This window comes from Falco naumanni, chromosome 16 (genome assembly GCF_017639655.2).
Source record: "Falco naumanni isolate bFalNau1 chromosome 16, bFalNau1.pat, whole genome shotgun sequence".
Classification (NCBI taxonomy): Eukaryota; Metazoa; Chordata; class Aves; order Falconiformes; family Falconidae; genus Falco; species Falco naumanni.
In genome coordinates this window covers 6,295,250-6,313,563 of record NC_054069.1, presented here as the reverse complement: position 1 = coordinate 6,313,563, position 18,314 = coordinate 6,295,250, and the positions used below count along the sequence as shown (strand labels likewise).

The 18,314-nt window shown below is 50.8% G+C and overlaps 2 protein-coding genes across 4 annotated transcripts in view; both read left to right on the top strand.

The window, feature by feature from the left end:
• Positions 1-372: 372 nt before the first annotated feature.
• On the top strand, positions 373-9,133 carry C16H11orf52 (chromosome 16 C11orf52 homolog). Its single transcript, XM_040616159.1, has 4 exons — positions 373-704; positions 5,070-5,110; positions 5,874-5,920; positions 6,282-9,133. Exons 1-4 carry the CDS (start codon positions 673-675, stop codon positions 6,516-6,518), a joined length of 357 nt encoding a protein of 118 aa, XP_040472093.1. The 5' UTR covers positions 373-672; the 3' UTR covers positions 6,519-9,133.
• A 5,577-nt stretch (positions 9,134-14,710) lies between these two features.
• The window catches only part of DIXDC1 (DIX domain containing 1), a 37,562-nt gene continuing 33,958 nt past the window's right edge, over positions 14,711-18,314 (top strand). Inside the window, exon 1 of one of the 3 annotated variants that reach the window (XM_040616018.1) lies at positions 14,711-14,958. In XM_040616018.1, the coding sequence (XP_040471952.1) occupies positions 14,899-14,958 (60 nt within the window). In that variant the 5' untranslated portion in view covers positions 14,711-14,898. The remainder of the gene's footprint in view (positions 14,959-18,314) is intronic. The other 2 variants (XM_040616016.1, XM_040616017.1) reach the window with 2 other exon arrangements.

The window sequence follows — 18,314 nt, the reverse complement described above, 5'->3', positions numbered from 1 at the left end:
TGCGGTCCCTCATGGGATTCTGTCATTCTCAAAAGCACAAATCTGTACACTTTCATCTAGGTAGATCTAGAAAAAATGGGATCCCAGTAACGTCCCTGAGGTTGCGTATGCTTTTCTGCCTGCAGCAGAAGCAGCAGCACTAGAGCTCAGGTGACAGTAGACCTGCATGGCTGAGGCATCACCTCCTTCCCAAGAAGACAGGCTCCTTCCCAGCTGATGCCAGCCCGTGCCACACATTTTCCTGACATCCCGCTTGAGAGGCAACGACGAGGAGCAGGAACAGCACCGGTGTTTCCCACCCTGGCGGTTCTCCTTTTGTCCAGGAACAGTTGAAGTCCCTCCTCCATCCCCTTTTGCATCACTGCTGGCATCAGCAGGATGGCGCTGGGGGGAGAGCGGAGGGACAGCCACCGTCCCAGGTCCCCCGGCTGAGCTGTAGGAGGCCGGGGGGCGTGCAGCCCCCTCGCCCTGCCCTCGCTGGGCAGCAGGGGGGGAGCGCCGGGCCCGGGGGCACGGCGAGCCCCCGGTAGATGGCACGCACGGGCCCGGCGATGGGGAGAAACCCGAGACGGGCGGACACTCCCTCGGAGCAGGCAGGGGCCGAGCAGGAACCAGGAAACACCGGCTCGCCCCGGCCAGGGAACGCGCCAGCCTCATGGAGGCGGCAGCGCCATGGGCAACCTCTGCAGCTGCGGGCGAGCCTGGTGAGTGCGGCACCCCCGGGGGCGGGGGGCGGCTCGGGGGGGCTCGGCCAGCCGGGCTGCCCTGCGCTGGCCTTGCCGGGGACCCCCCGGTTTCCCCCCCACCCGGTTCCCCCCCCACCCCCGGCTGCACCCCGCCACCCCCGGCTCCCCCCGTCCCCGGCAGCTCGCCCGGAGCTGGGCGCCAGCGAGCGGCAGCGCTGGGGGCGCCGGGGGGGGTGTCCAGGGGCTGGGCAGGACGCGGGGGGGCGAGGGGGCTTCGTGGCGCACAGCCCCCACGGGCTGTGGGCTCCCTGCTGCCTGCCCCGAGGGCTGGAGGGGACGTGCCCTTGCCCCAGGGGTCTCCAGCCGGGTGGGCACCGAGGGGTGCCCCTGTGTGTGTGTGTGGGGTCCCTCGGGCAGTGCGGGCACGGCTGCTCCGTCCAGCCCTCAGCCCCCCCAGCCCCTCTCCCTGCCGCAGCTCCTGGGCTTTTATTTGCGCTTGGGAAATCCTGGCCACGTTTTTCAGATGATGTTGCTGGTTCTCCCGGGGATGCGGGGGGGGGGGGGGGGGGGGGGGGGGGGGCGGGGGGGGGGCGGGGGGGGCGCAGCTTAATCCCTCCTGGCTCGTGGTGTGCCTGGACCTCCTGCTCCCAGGGAAAGGGCACAGTGGAGCAGCATTCCCTGCCAAAGGGAAATATTTTCAGCTCTGAGCGCTCTACAGGGGGGAGAGCCCTGAATATCAGATGAATCTCCCAGGACATTCTCACCAACACCGAATTTGTTAAAAGTATTAGAAATTCATCAGCACTTTTTAATAATTCCAAGAGGCACAGCATCACCTAGTGGCTCAGACAGAGGAGGAGGTTCAGGAAACTGAGGTCCTTCCAACCTGAGCCCTGAGCTGGGGGGCAGAGGAGTTTGGGATTTCGGAGCAGGAGCTGTAGGTGGCAGGTGGAAGGCTGGTTCTTGGCGTGTCTCCCCCATCAAAAGTCCCATTTTCTACTTCCTCTACCCTGTGCCAGTGGGTAAACGAGGCACCCAGGGTGTCACCTTCGTTACTGCGGTGGCCAAGGGACAAGGGCCTGGCCAGGGAATGCCGGGGGCATGGGCTGGCTCCCCTAAGCAGAGCTACAGCTGCCGGGCACGCTGCTGATGCTGTCTGGTGGGGAGAGCCGTGCCACAGCACAGACTGGCAAAGCCAGAGACTCCAGAGTAGAAACAGCACCGCTACAGCATATGCTGTGGTGGCACTTCCATGTCCAGCCAGTGCCAGGCCATGCACAAACACTTCTGCCTCCAAAAGCCCAGAATTTGAGGGGCACTCATCTGTGTGGGGCCAGGCAGGAGAGCAGCTTTCTGCTCCGTTTGGGGAGCAGCATGGTGGCAAGCTGGCTCCTCTGGGGCAGCATCAGATTCTACTCCCCCAAGGCTACTGGACCAGGACTCCTGTCTCTCACTTGATTTTTTTCCAAAGGCTGCATGGAAAGTAGGAAGCTGGGATGGTATTTCTGCTGGTGGTGTCACTACTGCCTTCTGGCAGATTCCTGCAGCCAAAGGCAAAGCTCTGGCAAAAGCTTTTGACCCCAGCACCCCTGTGGGACTCAAGCGCTAACACATCTGCCTTACAGACTGTTCAGCGAGGAGGAAGCGGAGCTCTCTGCCCAGGAGCATCATTCCCCGTCCTGCACATGGAAACACGCGGGTGAAGAAGGGCCTCAGGCACCCAGGCTGCCCCTGTGCTGCACAGGCTATTCAAACAGGCTCCAAGCACGGAGAGAGGGAGGCAAATAGGAATGTGCTGTTGGGACATGTAACTTGGCTGTGGGAGACACCTCCAGAGGACCATAATCATGCTGGTGCACTGAAGCCCCACTGCAGAAGTTTGCATGATTCATAGCTTTGCCTTGGTGACAGAGGGGAAAAAAAATGGTACTTAATTTTAGTTCAGGTGTTTCCAGGCACCTATACTGTTTTTATTTCTATATATTCTCTCAGCACTACAGCAGTGTCAGCAAAAAGCTGAGCTTCACAAGTAAAGCTGAGACTTAGAAAAGGGTTCAGGGGAGGCAGGTACCCACCTTCTGGACAGAAGATCGTTTTCGTGATCACTACCAAAGCATGGGCCCTAAGGGAGACAGAGCAAAGAGCAAGACTGAGGAGGCTCCTGAAGGGTTTAGAGAAGCCATTACTGCAAATTTATTCAGAGAAGAAAGTTAGTGATGAAGGAAAGTGTGCCCTCAGGTCTGGGTACCTCTGCGAGTATGGCCCAGCGGAGGGCAGGCCCCAGCTATTCTCACACTTGGTTTGATACCCAGGGCTTCTGGTGTGCATGGACAGCAAAAGATGCCAAAATTCAGGACCCACTGTGAAGCAGGCTTGTGTAGGGCAGGAACCAGGCTGGCACTGGCATGGGAAAAGGGGAAGAAGCGATACAGGAGCAGGGACGTGTGTGCTGTCATGTAGAATACAATGTGCTTCGAGCAGGCTGTGAGTTAGTTACAACATGTTTGACCTGGTTTTGAGAAGAGGCGAGAAGTTTGCCCTGCTCTCATTTCCCTTGCCACATCCGTTCTAATTACCGCAGATCTGAGGCTGGGAGATGCCACCTCCTGCCTGGCTGTGATTAGCTTGCAGACAGCCTCAGAATAGCTCCAGCCTCCACACTGGCTGGTAACGCGCTCTTTACGAAGGCAGGCAACCAAAACAAGCAAGAGCAGCTTGGAAAGCTCCGACTGCAACCTGCCTCCCAGGGAAGAGGACAGGGACCCTGGTGATTTTGGTTCAGATGGTGCCGTTTCCATCAGATTGCCCAGCGTGCCTGAACGCGGTAAAGCAGCAAAGCGCTCTAGCACACAAGCCTTGGCAAGGAGGGCCCTGCAGACCCGCGTAGAGACAGCAGAGGAGGAAGCTGCAGGAGCCAAGCAAGAACCACCGCAAGACAAAGCAACGCTGCCTTGAGCTAGGCCCCTAACTCCTGGGGGCAGCCCCCCAGATTTTTTCTGGCGAGGGCTGGAGGGCCGTTGGTGCCTCTGCGGGGCAGCACGCAGCAGGGACAGGAGAAGGGGTGCTGGATCCTTTCGCCCAGGCGCACGGCCACCCTGCCTGCCCCAAAGCTGCCTTTAACTTCCCAGGTCTAGAAGCATGGTTAATCATTACTGAGCATGTTGAAGGTCTCCAAGTTCTTTGCCCGCGTTCGTGCTTTTTTTGTTTTGCCGTTATTGTGCCAAAGGCATTCCTGCACACGCTGTCCTGCTCGCCCGCCCACCGAAACCGTGGCTAAAAGCCGGCAAAGGCAGAGCTCTGCCTCAGGCACTGCATGGCTCCCGCCTGTGGCAGGACTGTCTGGCAAATGCACACGATGTGGGACATAAAATGTTTTTTGGGAGCCATCTGGTAACTCCGTGGCCCCATTAAAAGCGCTGGCTGCCCACATGCAGCTGCTGCCTTTGCTGCAGCAGAGACCCACGTGAGAGCCTCAGCTGCAGGCGGTGCTGGTCCCCAGCCAGCACCAGATGGACACGCGTGCGCAGGAGGAGCCCTGCAGGGGCTGGCACCTGCTCTCCTCTGGCCCTCTGAGCGTGATGCAATGATAACATTTCTTTCATGCATCTGGCCCAGAATGTGACACGTCTGTGCTCTGCCAGACAGCCTGCGCTCGCCTGCCAGCACCAGCCTGCAGGAGCTCAGCTCCTGCCTCTGTTGTTACAGCTGGAATGGATTTGGCTCCTGTTCATTCCGTGGCTGGAACATGGCTGGATTTGGCTTGTCTCTTTCTGGTCACACAGGTACAGCCGAGATTAGGGTTTGGATTGGCTTTTATTAAGGGCATCGCTTGTTTGCTTTGGCTGTGTTTTAAGTGGAAAACCGAGAACAGGAAAACTGTCTGAAATGTTAGCACAAGGTCTGTGCACAGCTGCTCCTCAGGCAACAGGGCCAAAGCACAGGGTACGGTGCTATCGGAGCATCTGAGCCTAAGAGAAGGGTTTCATGCCAGTTGTGACCATGCTTTGCACCCTGCATCTTTGATCATACAGCTGTGCAAATGTAGTTGCAAAACTACAGTGAAATGTTCTCTCATTCAGTGATGCATACGCATATTGGACAGCCAGGCAGGGCTGAAAGGCAAGGAGACTTGGGGGCATCTGTATGGGTATGGTACTGTGTCACAGAAGATGGAAACACATTCCCACATCTCCCCTTTGGACCTTCTCCCTGCAAGAGTCACTCAGGTTCTGCCTTGGCTCAGTAGCTCTTCTCTGAGACACTTCTTGGGCCGTTCTCACTACCCACAGATGTGGTACCCTGGTGGGGTGGTGCATTTGGGTTTGCATGTTGTGAGGGCAGTGGCTGGGGCTTCTCAGGGCTGACATCTTTCTCTGATTTCAGGAATTGTCCTTCATCATTTAAAAGAAAGAAAGAAAAGCAAGGTAAGGATTTGTGAAAATGCTTTAGAGGAGAAGAAGAGGTGGAGTGACTAAGCCCTTGGTTAGCTGCCATTAGTCAGTGCTGACTGTGAATTGGATCCCCGAGGCTGAGCTCCCCTCCCATACTCTTGTACCTAACCTTCCTTAAGAGAAGTTTGGTAGAAGCAAGAGGCGAGATTTCTTTAAAATTTAAAGCAAGGAGTATAATATGCCGTGGGACTTGGCGAGGAGGGGGAGTATCTCTGAAATACTGGAGTCTCACATCAAAACACGTGTGAGTGCTCTCAAATGGCAGCACAGAGAAGCTGCATCAAACTCCTGTAAGAGCTACAAACATCCGTCTGACATCAGTCCCCCGGATAAAGTGCATTCCCAGAGTAGCCCAGATGTGTCCTGTGGTCTTTGGACCATGCTGGGCAAATTTTGTTTGCCAGGCAGCAAAGGAAATAACAGTTAAAACTGGATCTGCCTTCTCCAAGGGCCTGACAAGGAAGCTCTCTGTCCTGTGTCTGTCCTTCTAGGTTCTGCCAAGAACATTGCGGTCCACAGCATGTTGTCATCCTGGGAAACCTTATTTTTTCCAAAGAAACAAGCCCAGGCTTTCTTCTTGGAGGCAGGCCTCTGGGACAGTATTAGGATTGAGGGTGTCAGAGGAGGTGGAGATCTGATTTGTCTCCAGTCCGTGGGCCAGACACTGCATTTCTGCTTTCAGAGGTGGAACAATAAACAGCTGTGTTAACCTGATCCACTGGTGTTTCTTTTTCAGGAACTAATGTGAGACATGAGAGCCAACAGCATCAGCCTGACAGGAAGGTAAACAGCTTCCCAGAGTTGTTTTCCTAACCGTATGTTGAGAAGACAGAGCTGACCACCATTTCCTAGGCTAGATGGTTTGGGAGGACGTGGGGCAGCTTTTTCAGAGCCATGAATTGTCTCATCGTGTGTAGGCTTTAATGGCTGTGGGAACCGTGTGCATTGCTGCACAGTGACGAGGGCCCATTTTTCCCCCTGAAGTGCAGTGGAAGCAGTAGGATGAAATCGCCCTCTGAGCCAGAGATATCAGAGGGCTGGATGGTGCTGGGGGCAGTGTGCAGGGTGTCTCTGCCTGGTCTGGGGAAGGCATGTGTGGCAGCAGCCCAGGGAGCTGACCTTCCAGAGCTCTTTCTCCCCAAAGGCTCCAACGTACGAAGATGTCCCAGAGTTTCCTGTCTACGCCACCGTGAGTAAACCCAAGAGCGTGAAGCAGGATGACAGCATTCATTACGCAGACATCCAGGTGTTCACCAAGGTCCGGGAACGCTCTGCAGCAGAGGTGAAGAACTTACAAATGCAGAATGCCACAGAGTATGCCACCCTCAACTTCCCCCGGCCCAGACTGAAATATGACAGTAAGAATGGGACCTTGGTATAAAAGGCTTGATGGCCCCCTCCTCTTTCAGCAGCAAAAGGATTTCACAGACTTAGAGATGCTGTAGATGCAAGGTAACCTCATGGACACGTCAAGTCTCCCTGAGAAAGTGCAGAGAAGACTGTGTCTTCCACCTGCATTTCTCTTCAGAGGACACAGACTTATTCATTCTCACATGATGAGTAGTTTCCCATCCAATTCTGCTGACGAAAAACATCTCTTCCCCTTGGAAGAGTTGCCCCTGAAGCTGGCAGCCCATCTCCTCTCAGCACTGTGAGAAGGCAGAGCTGCTTCTTGGCTGATGAAGGCTAAAACCGCAGCAGAAAGTTCCTGCTGTGGCACAGGACCAGCTGAGTGCTGCTCCGCAGCTGGATGTGGGAACATTGGCGTCCAGGATTCAATCCTGGGACAACAGAGATGTTGCCGCAGGATTTTATGTCGATGTTAAGAAAATTCTGCGATGTGCCGAATGACATGTGGGTGATACTGTGAAGAAATGGCATAAAAGCTCTAACAGTATCTACTGCCATGTCTTCCTCCGACATCTACCACTGTAACTGCAGTCGTGCACTATGTGCATCCCCTTTTCCCAAAAAGCAGTGTTCCATAACTGTGCACAGCACACTACAACCAAGGTCAGAAATGCACAATTAACTGAGGGGTACGGAATAATTTCTTTTCACTGAAGGGCTGTACAGATATGTATCCTTACATGCACAGAAGTGAGTAGTGAGCTCTTGTCTCTGACTGGAAATGAAACAAGGAAAATTGGCAATTTAACTGCGAGGCAGCCAGTTAAAAGTCACCGCCTATATTTAGGGCAGTTATCCAGTCCTTAAGAGTACAGCAGCTGTCTACATGCCTGAGATACTGGGAATGAATCCTGGTCAACTTTAGAGGGCTTTGGACTTTTCCACCATTTTGTCTTATTTCATACTGTCAGCCTTAGTTATAAACCCCAGCAACAAAGAGAAAGCACCATGTGGTGTTTTCTGCTGCTTCTCTCAGACACACCTTTGAGAGTTTGCTTACGGATTTAAAATAGTGTTAGTAATACAGTATAGCAATTGTCCAAAAGGCTTCTGCCACTGCTCTGGGTTTGGCAGTTGCAGCACTGGCAGTTAACAGGGCTCCCAGGCAGTATCTTCAGGCATTAAATCAATGCTTGGCACGTTCTGTTCCTAAATAATGGTCTGCGTAGCTAAATGCAGATCGTGGGACAACCTGTTTATTGCCAGTGTTTTAAAAAGGACATCCTGGTACATTTTTTATACATACATAATTTTGCATATTATGGCTCAGTTAAATGTTAAAGGCATGAAGGAGTTCCTGCTCATTACAAAAAAAAATAAAGCTGGTATGGGCAGTGTTTGCTAAGATGGAAGTGTTTTGAGGACCAGTCCGATAATTTTTCTACCTTGTTGCCCATGTTATCTGGTAGACCTCAGCAGGGCTATTGTAAGACCAGAGAAACATTTGCAGGAGAAGTCCCCTTTTTTATAATGGATACAGTATATTTTTCTACCTGAAAAGGGTTTTTTTGCCTATGCTATCCAGCTGACCTCAGCAGGACTATTGTAAGGTCTGCCGTAGAAGGCCCTTCATTTATAATGGGTACAGGATTATGTTAGTGGCGGGGCTGTTTGTTTTGAGCGCCAAGGATTCCTCTCTCTGCTCCTCCAAGTTCCTTTCTGTACTCCACACCCAGCATGAAAACCCGTCCTTTGGACCGAGGAGGTTCAAACGGGCACATGATTTACTTGGAGGAGCACGTGAGGGAGCCGTGGGATGCTCCAGCCCTCAGCTCTGCTAGCCCAGATGTGGGTCGCATACCTCCTTGCACTGAATTGCTGAGGAACTAGAAAGGGACACTGGCATTAGTTCTGGTGAAGCCCTCCACGTCACAGGAAGAAACCAGATTTTTTAGAAACATGGTTAAATACGGAGTGTTGTTCAGGAGATGGGAGGTTTTCTAGCATGTGCAGACTCCCAACAGGTCATTTTAAAAACCAGTTTAAGTGCAAAAGCTTGTTCTTGCTGTGGCATGCACAGCGTGCGGTACTGAAGATGTCCTCGCCCAGCGGGAGAGCTGGGCCGGGGGCCAGCGAGCCGGGTGGCCACCAGCCACCTGGGTCCCCGGCTGGCGCAATGCGCACATCCATTACATTCAACCAATTTTGCCATGGACTGGATTCGGCTCAGAGGAACTTGTTTTCCCTTGTCACAGCGCTTGGTTCTGTTGATCTGTGCATCCGTTGTCTGTATTCCGAAGGAAGGGGAGCCACAGTGGAAGTGTCTTTCCCTGTGTGCCTCCGAGCTGGAGTGAGCCTTCATCGCCCGAGCTCCAGCGCTGCTGGGGCTGGGGCTGGCTCTGGATACACCGCACGTGGCAGAGACAATGAGATGCTACGCAGTGCAGGAAACTACCTGTCTACCTTGAGCAGGTCAAGCACGAAACCGCACGCCCTGCGGTAAGGATGTGTCCAAAGCGCTTGGGCTGGCGCTGTTGGAAACTCCCAGCAGTGTTACCACCTGTTTCCCCGAGTTCGTAATGTTTGGGTGTTAAACGAGTGTTAATGTATCAGTTCTTTGAATAAAGCTGCTGGGTTTAGTTTTAATTAGAACATTTGTACTTGCAGGGGGTGGGGGGGTGGGGGGGGTGCAGATCGCGGCCTGCACTGCACTGGGGCCCTGAGCTGCGGCCTGGAGGGCTCCTCACACTGCCCGGGGGGCGAGCTGCGGCCTGGCTGAGGGCTTCTCACACCGCCCGGGGCCTGAGGGCTCCTCACGCTGCCCGGGGGGCCAAGGCCCGGCCAAGGGCTCCTCACGCTGCCCGGGGGGCCAAGGCCCAGCCAAGGGCTCCTCACAACGCCCGGGGCCCCGCGCCGCCGCCGCAGAGAGCCGCCCCGGGCCCAGCGCCGCCGCCCGAGGCCTGCCAGCCCGCGGCCCCCCCCGGCTGCAGGCGGGCCCGGTGCGGCCGGGCGGAGCCTGCGCGGGGCCGCCCCGTCCCGCCCGCGTCCCCATGGCGAGCGGCGACGCGCCGCGGCCGGGCCCGGGCCGTGCCGCTGCCTCCCGCCCGCCCCGGGGCAGGTAGGGCCGCCGCACCCCACCCCACCCCGGCGTCCCCCGGGCCGCCCCCTCCGCAGGGGCCCCTCAGCCCCCGGGGTCACCCTGCTCCGCGGTCCCGGCTCCCCGGGCCTGCCGCTCCCCGCGGTCCCTCAGGCAGCCCAGCTCCAGGGGATCCCGGTGCTCCGGGCCCCTCGTCCGGGCCCGCTTCCAGAGGCCCCACAGAGCCCCCCGAGCCCAGGGCCTTGTCCCGCACCCCGGGGGCCCTGCTCACTCGCTCCCACCCCGCTTGGCGCAGCGGGGCCCCGAAAACGCACCACCCCCGGCAGAAGGGTCAGCAGGAGGGTCTGCACCCCCGGCTCTGCCCCCCTACCCTGTCCTGCCTTTGGGCCCCACAGACCTACCAGGGTGGCACAACCAAGGTCACGGTGACCGTCTGCCTGTGGGTGACTCCGGCCCACCTTTAAATGATTATTAAAAGCAGTGGGTTTAATTCAGCCTTTCTCCAGAAATCTTACTGCAACCCGTTCTGCTAACTCCTCCAAAGCCTGTCTTTGTTCACCAGACTTCACTCTGGACTTCCAAAGGAAGAGTAAGCAGAGAAAATATAGATTACCAGAAAATTCCTAAATAGAAATGTCAGCATGTGGAACTGTTTCCTAAAAATTTTTATGAATCTTTGCTGTCTGGGGTAAATGCACTGACTCACTAATATTTGACACTAGGGACCAGTACAGCTTTGGCTGGTGTCTGACTTATGTTGAATTTGGATTCCCCCTCCATGAATGGGAAGAAATAATTAGATCCGATGTGCACTGTAAGCCAACATAATCAGGAATCTTTTTTTACATCTGTCTCAGGGCAATTCTGTCTACCAAACATACTCTACATGTGGCAGAAAATACAAAAAATGCATAAATTGCCCTCAGACTGTAGCCCTTAGATGTATTTTCTGTGGGCCATGAAAAAAGGTGGCAACTCTCCCCCTTTGTTGTAGTTACATTCAGGTATTTTGTGGTTGAGTCTGTTCTCCCTCCAAGAAAATGATTTCCTTTGTATTAAATACATTTGCTTCTCCCCCTCAGGCTTCAAGGGGGAAGCAGCACTGGTACATTCCCCTTGGCGCTGAGCTGTGGCATCCAGCATGGGAACGCTGATGGACATGGTGCCCCGACATACATCACAGCCTGCTGCATCATCTGTGAGTTTCCAGGAGTCCTTTTTGTGTCTGACCTCTGTTCTAGCTGCTTGATGGGGAGGTTGGAAGGGGACACAGTGACACAAGGGCACTAGTTGTATTAGGCAGCTCTTTTGGCTATTCCTGCAGTCATGGCCTCATATGCCTCACAACCTTTGTTTCTGAATCACTTGCTTTCATTTCCCCAAACAAAATTTTATTAGCAAGAGCTGAACTGTGGCCACTGATCTTTGTTTTTCAAAGGCTGATATAAGAGACACAATCAGCGAATGTTGATAAAGTGCCTTAAAATCCGTGGATGGAAGTCTTGAAGGAAGGCTTATGTCTTGATACTGGTGGTGCTGCTGTGACAGGATGACAGGAAAGGGAGCAAGTAACAGGGCATGCACCGTGCCCGGAATTCCACAGGGGCAAGTACAAGGGTTAGGGTTGTGCTGAAACCAGCCAGGAGAGGGCAATGCCACCAACCAAACTGCCATCCTACGTGGTTGTTTTGAAGGTCTGTTGCCCTTTAAACAGTTAATGCAGACATTGGTTTGGTATCGTTGTCCCGTACGCTTCATTTTTGGATCGTCTTCAGGGAGAAGCATGAAGCATTAGTTTTAGTGAGAGGCTGTTTTCTTTGCCTCTTGCAAAGCTAACATTCAAAGGCATCTATTATGGTCTTATAAAACTGGAAGAAAAATGATTCCAGCTACAAGAAGCTTGAAATTTAAGAGTGAATCACAAAGGTGAAAGAACTAGCGTTTAATTTTTAAAAGTTATTTCAGCATACACATACACCCTAGGTGCATTTGTATTGCCACAATAAAGAGAAGAATGGCTCAACGTGCTCTGCCTCTCCGTCTAGCCAGCAGAAGTGGCCTAGTTTCTCTGACATTCCTATTGTCAAAGTGAGGTGGTTTGGTTTCAAAGATAAGAAACTCCGCACAGAAGCAAATCTTTGATGACAAAACTGCCGATGGACAACACACCATGAGCAGTATGTTCTGCTGAACCTGGCAGAACCTGAACCTGGCACACACAATGAGAACACTTTGCCTTTCCCTGTGTTGCTGTTTTAGTACGTAGAAGCTCTGGAACAGGGATACGGGACTGCAAGTGACCACCTGAATCTCAGACTTCAGTCCCAGCTTTTCTTGGTTGACCCCGAAAGGCAGGCAGGGTAGGGCTTCGGGCTTGAATCTCTTCTCTCCAGTCCAAACTAACTTCTTCACAGTTCCCCCAGGATGCTGTGCTGAGATAGTGTTTCGGCATTTCTCAGGGATGGCACTACTATACTGCGGGTGACACATCTGGCTTAGGTCCTCTGATTTGTGCCAGGAAACAGGGGTATAGGGAGGAGGAGCAGTGAGAGAAGCGCTTCTCGGTCCTAATAACTACAAGGTGGGGGTTTGTCATCTGCTGTATTTGGTTGGCCTAGGAGAAATTGCCCTTCTTTAGACCACATTTGACGATTTTATCTGGTATACATACATAGATCCTTCACTATGTTTCCCAAAGCAAGTCCAGGACTCTTTGTGGGGTCTATATGCAAAGGCAGCTGCTCAATTCATGTGGCTGATGGGCCCCTCAGCATCACGCTGTGTAACGCGTCCTGCTATGCAACAGCATGGGGAGCACACGGTGACTGAAGGATGTGGTATGTATCTCATATGACAGCTAAGCTGTAATTGGGGGTGGTGCCACAGACAGCTTGTACAAAGACCTTGGAATTGGTTTGAGGTCAGATAGCAAATAGCCATGTCCTGCTTCAGAACAAAGCCAGTCTGCGTCCCCGACAAACTGGAGGCGCCTGCCGAAACTTTACGGGCTCTACAAATGCAGGTTGCGCTGCAAGCAGTGACTCCACGGCAGTATCTGCATCCTGCTGTTGCCCAAGTGTGTTGTAGTCCTTACAGGGTGGAGCACGAGTGTTAAAAGTGCTTCATTGTTGCCTGTCGCTAATGCAACAGGACACCTACTAAATGCCACTGAGGTGAGGTGGACCAGGATAAACAAACCGGTGTTCTCATCGTATCACCTTATCAGGATTTAAACAGTGCGTTTTACATTTAAAACCTGTTCGTGCTTTGCATTTCTATGATGTTTGGACAAATTATCCCTTTATTCTTACTTTTAGTTGTTTTTTTAATCCTGTACACTTGGGTTATGTCTCCAGTGCAGACTGCCTGCCTTGCCTTTGGCTTCTCTGCTTTCAAAGGACAAAGTTAAATATCTAGATCCAGCAGGGATTATGATCATAAAATATGTAAGGGATTATGAGCACAAAACATGTAATCTGCTATCAGATTCATTAAACAAAATATAAAAAACAATCAGAGAACACCTAACAGCCATCTGCAACCTTTCTGTGCATTCAGAGTGCATGCGATATTACTTCAGTACAACTGGGGTTATTCTATTTTTGTTCCAGAAACTGAAGTGGTATAGGGAAGGGATGACCTCAGCATCCTTACCTGTTATTAGAAGTCTTCTATGAATTTATGTTTACTGTGTAGCACTGAAAAACAGGTAATACATATAACTTTTTCTTTTAGATTATTACTCAAGAGTAGCATTATGAAGTCCACAGAAAAGGCTCAGAGCGTGTTTTGTGGTGGTGTTTTTTTTTAAATTAGGTCACTTTCTGTCTGATAGGAAAACCACTTATTTATGAAATTTTATGGAAATTGCAAAGGCATAATCTACTTGATTGTATCACAGGAAATTGAGATAAATATTGCTGTCTATTTAATGGCATTTTGAGTCTCAAAAGTAAACTGGATCAAAGTACTAACCACCAGCATTACCAGCTTACAAGAATTTATGCAAAGCCTCGCAGTAATCTGTTGTTTTGCTTAACAGATGTGATATTACAATCAATGGAAACATAAAAATCTCAAATCCCTCTGAATTATTAAAAGTAGGGAAGGCAATCGTGAATAAATAATTTAAAACTTATATGTCATGGAGGCGTGGGGGCTGCCTCCTCTTAGAATTACTTGGGTTGATTACAGAGTGAAATTACCTGTTGCTTGTTTTTCTGTATTTTATCTGCATCTCCATATGTGACAGAGTAAAACGGTAAAATGATGCAATTGCTTTTTCCTCCAGATGCTTCAATACTTAGGCAGAAAAACATGTTTGTTTATAAACGTGTCTCTCAGAAATGCTTGGCCAGGTATTTTGAAACCTGAAGGCACAGTCTGATATCCCCGGGCAGTACTTGCAGTGTTGCTCTGTGGAATGGCAGCCAGAGCCCCTGATAGAAGGGGGTCTTCATCCATCCGAGTTTTTCTTCTCTTTTTTTTTTTTTTGTTTTGTTTTTTGTTTTGTTTTGTTTTTTTTTTCCCTGGGCATTTTCTGTAAGGTGGGATGAAGTTTGAGAGATTGCCTGGAGGTATTTGATACTTGTTTCTGGAATGAATGCAATTGTTACTGATTTAGGAAATTTGCTGGGGACTGTATTTAATTGTAGTTGGAAAGTTTTCTTTTTTCTTCTTTCGATTTCATTGCCAGGGCAGCTGGAGCTGGGCTGAGTGCTGTGCAAACGGTGCTCGCTGTGTTGTGGCCTGGTTTGCAGCTTCCTGCCTCTACCAGGTTGCTGACAACGCTGCTGTTTCTTTGGGGCTGCAGAACGATTGCTGAGAGTTGAAGCTGGCAGCTCTTAAAACCTTCCCTTTTGCCTTTCTAGCTCAGCAAGGCGGCTGTTCTTTGCCGTTCTCTGCCTCCCTCCCTGCCCCCATGCCATACAGGGCTTGCTGTGTTTGGTGGGTTTGAAAATCTCTTTTACGCAGCAGGTTTGCTGTGAGTATGACTGCTGGAAATGGGTTTCAGATGTTTCCCCAACTCAGTCCTGGGCCTGCATCTTGTAAGCTGAAGCGTTTCTATAGGAACCGTATGACATCTCTCCCGCTACTCCCCCAGCAGCTCCCTCTCGAGCATGCCCAGTGCAAGCCTTGACTTTGGCTCAACTATCTGTGTGCAGTAACGGGCTGCACATATGGGACTATGAATGCAGTTCCTGATGAGCTCCAACTCTTTGTCTTTGGGAGGAGGAGGAAGAAGTCGTGCCCAGAGCTGGAGGATCTGCCCTGTGTCCTCTGAAACCCTCGCCCGGCGGTGGGCTCGTGGAGAATGCTCACTTGTTTGGCCAGGGGGAATTTACTGGATATTCTTCAGGAGGGCTTCACGGAGGTAAATGCATGTCCCAAGTCTCACACAGACCTTTCCGGGGGCAAGGCAGCATGCTTTTGTGCAGCATCTCTCAGGAACTGTTATGTCTCCCAGGGCTTTGAGTAACGGAGAAGGAGAAAAATGAGCAAGATTTCAGGGCGGGAGAGCCGCTTGCTAACAGAAGGGCATACTGGGCAGCACAGCCAGGGCTCTGCAAACCAGCAATAGTTTTTTGAAGAGTTTATGGCTGGTTTATGGCTGCTGTTTTTTGCTTGGAGTTTTTATGCTCTTCACAGCGCTTTGCTGTTGTACCAGTAAATAATATAGACTGCAGCAAGGTTACGGAGCAGTTTATTTTATAGAATTGACTTCTCTCCTGAGTATATGAAGTCTCTTATGTCTGAAGGCAGTTGGAAAGCCTGTAAATCTGCTTTGTGGGGACACATTTCTTGGGAGAGGCTGACAAAGAGCAGGCTGGCTGGGTTTTTTCCCCATTTTCTGTAGGCTGAGTCTCTAGAGCACTGAAATTCATCTTGGTCAGGAAAATGTAATTTTAAGAGTGTTCTTTATTTGCTTATTGTGCTGTTAGGGAGTAAATCATACAATAAGGAGTAAGAAGTACCAAGAAATTCCAGAGATGGGAATCCTGTAACTGCATGGGGATGCAGATTGCTGTCAGCATCCCTTTTTAGGATGCATGAAAAATTTGTTCTGTTGGACTCTCTTATGGACTCCGTACAAAACGCCAGGGCAGCCACTGCCCGGCTGTGCATTGTGCAGACCATGCTGGACCACGATTTCCTGTCTGTAAGCTGAAAAGGAAGGAAAATTGGAGGGGCTTGTGCTGAAACCAAGCAGTGGCTGCTGTTTACTTTCTCACCTGGTGGCAGGGATAGTCTCTTGGTGTGTTTTTCTCTTTCTTAGACTGCATAGCTTGGTTTTGTTTGTGTTTAGTGGTTCCTCATCCTTGCAAAGCTCCCCTGACTGTGCTGCCCCCATGCTCCATTCTTCACAGAAAAGGAACATCCCTCCTAGGCTTAACAGCACCAGTCATCATGGGGAAAACAAACTGGGTGTGAAACTTGAGCAGCACAGCTTCATGCCAGCCACAGGTCTCCTTTGATTGCTCGGCATAACTGTCTAAATACTCCATCCCCTCCTCCACAGAGTCTCTGGGTGTCATTGTTAGCTAGCAAAGGTACGGCTTTAGCTCAGGCTTACACTTCCTGTGCTCGAGGGCAGCAGATCCTTCTCTGGCAAACGCTAATAGGAACCTGTCTATTAATAATATAATTAATAATGGGAGCGAAGTTTTACATTAAGTGCTAGCTCCACCTGGACTGTCTGGTTTTACCCGCAGGCTGCTCAGCTGTGGAAAAAAAAAATCCCTCTCCCACCGTAAAAACAGATTAACTCATGTCTCCCACTTCAATCATATCACACACTTCACATATATAACAAAAGTAGAATTAAAATCAATTTTGCAAGTGCAGAACCTACGGTATAGAGAGATTGACTTGCCGAGGACAGGCATCACATCACAGACACAGTTGGAAATGAGTGAGAAACTCTGTAATTCTGTGCTTCTGTTCTGGTCCACCAGCTGTACTTCCTCCCTTATCTCTTTGTACCTTAGGTGCTTATTTATAGAAGTCCCTGAATGTGAAAAGAGTGTCCCAAGGTGTCAGATCCCAACACAGCACCCTGACGTTAGAAGGTTGGAAGTGAGTGGCTACTAAACCTAATGTTCAGGTATAAAAACAGATTCAAGATAAAAAGTCAGACTTAAGTTAACACAAGCAGTGAGCTGGAGTATTGCAGGAATTGCTGTGCTGATTCAGTGTCTGTTCTTTCGGTAGAACATCTTTTCTGCCCAGGTGGCTCTTTTGGTCACTAGATACCTTGAAATACAAGGACATGCTTCCCAAATCTGTGCATTAACATACACAAGTAAGTTGCTAGCAAGCTCACAGGTGCATGTGCAGCCCTACGCATGCTTGGGACCTAGAGGCCAGGTATAGTTCCAGTTTCTTTAGAGATACTGGTGGTGTGTCTCTGTCTTGCACCTTTGGTCAATAATCCATGCCTGGAAAGTTACCCAGCACAGCCAAGATGATATAGGCAAGTTTATTTTGTTTCTCTGTATTTTTTTCCCTCTCTGTCCATCCTGCTGGCTGAGAGCCACCCTATCAGCCTCATTATCTCATGAGCAGGGATGGAGAATGAAGCATAGTTGTCCCTTCTGCAGCTAATGCCTGTTCTGCTTCACAGGTCATCTGTTAGATTGATGCTTTCTCAATGATGAACATAATCACAGATTGCTGAAGGGGCCCTGTAAATTGCAAATTCAGGCCAATGTATTTCCTTTCCCTTTCAGAGTCCCTAGCCAAAATATGTTGTGGACAGTGTCATCTGCAGACATCTAAAAGAGGATGACTTTTGTTTAATGTTGAAACGCAGCGAACTCCCCTGTGGGCATCATGCAGCTCCCGTCCCTCTCTCATTAATGGACTACCCTGCCTTGAAGGTGTTTCCCTGCTGTTTATTGCGATTTATCCTGTTCTCAGGCAGCTAAATAATTCAATCCCAGAGCTGGATGGTGGCATGGGAATGTATGGCTGCTAAAAGCAGTCATTTATAATGCAAGGAAACCATGGAAGGCAGGGTCTCCTCTGTGGTGCCTCTGTCCATGTGGCCTCAGTTTGTTCTCTGTCCTTGAGGAAATGCAGTTTATTTGAGACACACGCTCATACTTCTGTCAGTGCTTTAAAACAGATGAGGCACACAGAAATGTGTCAGAAATGGGTCTCACAGCTCCGAGACATTAATGTGTCTGTATTTTTACAACAATAATATACCTTCTCTTTTTCAAGTTGGAAGTTAATTATTATGTAGTTGCTTATGTGCAATGAGTAATTTGAAATAGCTATTTTTTCCTTCTGAGATAACATTGAACAACAGACCTGGGACTGGCTCCTCTCCAGAGAGCAAAATGGCAGTGAATTTTTAACAGCCCAAGCAGAGCTTGTGTTGAAATCGTGGTCTCCCAACAGCATCAAAGTCAAATGCAAGGCGACCATATGAGGCTCTGTGTACCTGGGGACACCCCTGCACATTTTGCTGTGTGAGAACTACTACTCCCCAGCGCTATGCATGCAGGAGGTGGTGCGGTGCAGGTAGGGCTCTCTGTTCTCCCCCTAGGAGGCTGCTCATTGCCTGCCCCCTCACCAAGTGCTCCAGGTAATATTTTCCTTTGAGCAGTGGTTCTTAGCCGAGTGGCATCTGCAGTAGGTATTTCCTGGCTTTCCCAGACATCGTCTCTCTGCCTCACTCTTCAGGGTTTGCTGTATCTGTTGGTGGACTTTGAGGTGATTAGA

What these genes read in the sequence shown, in the direction of transcription:
- C16H11orf52 (XM_040616159.1), top strand. Translation starts at nt 673, where the DNA reads ATGGGCAACCTCTGCAGCTGCGGGCGAGCCTG. An exon ending in TGCAGCTGCGGGCGAGCCTG is followed by an intron (nt 705 to 5,069) that starts GTGAGTGCGGCA and finishes CTCTGATTTCAG; the next exon opens with GAATTGTCCTTCATCATTTA. An exon ending in AAGAAAGAAAGAAAAGCAAG is followed by an intron (nt 5,111 to 5,873) that starts GTAAGGATTTGT and finishes TTTCTTTTTCAG; the next exon opens with GAACTAATGTGAGACATGAG.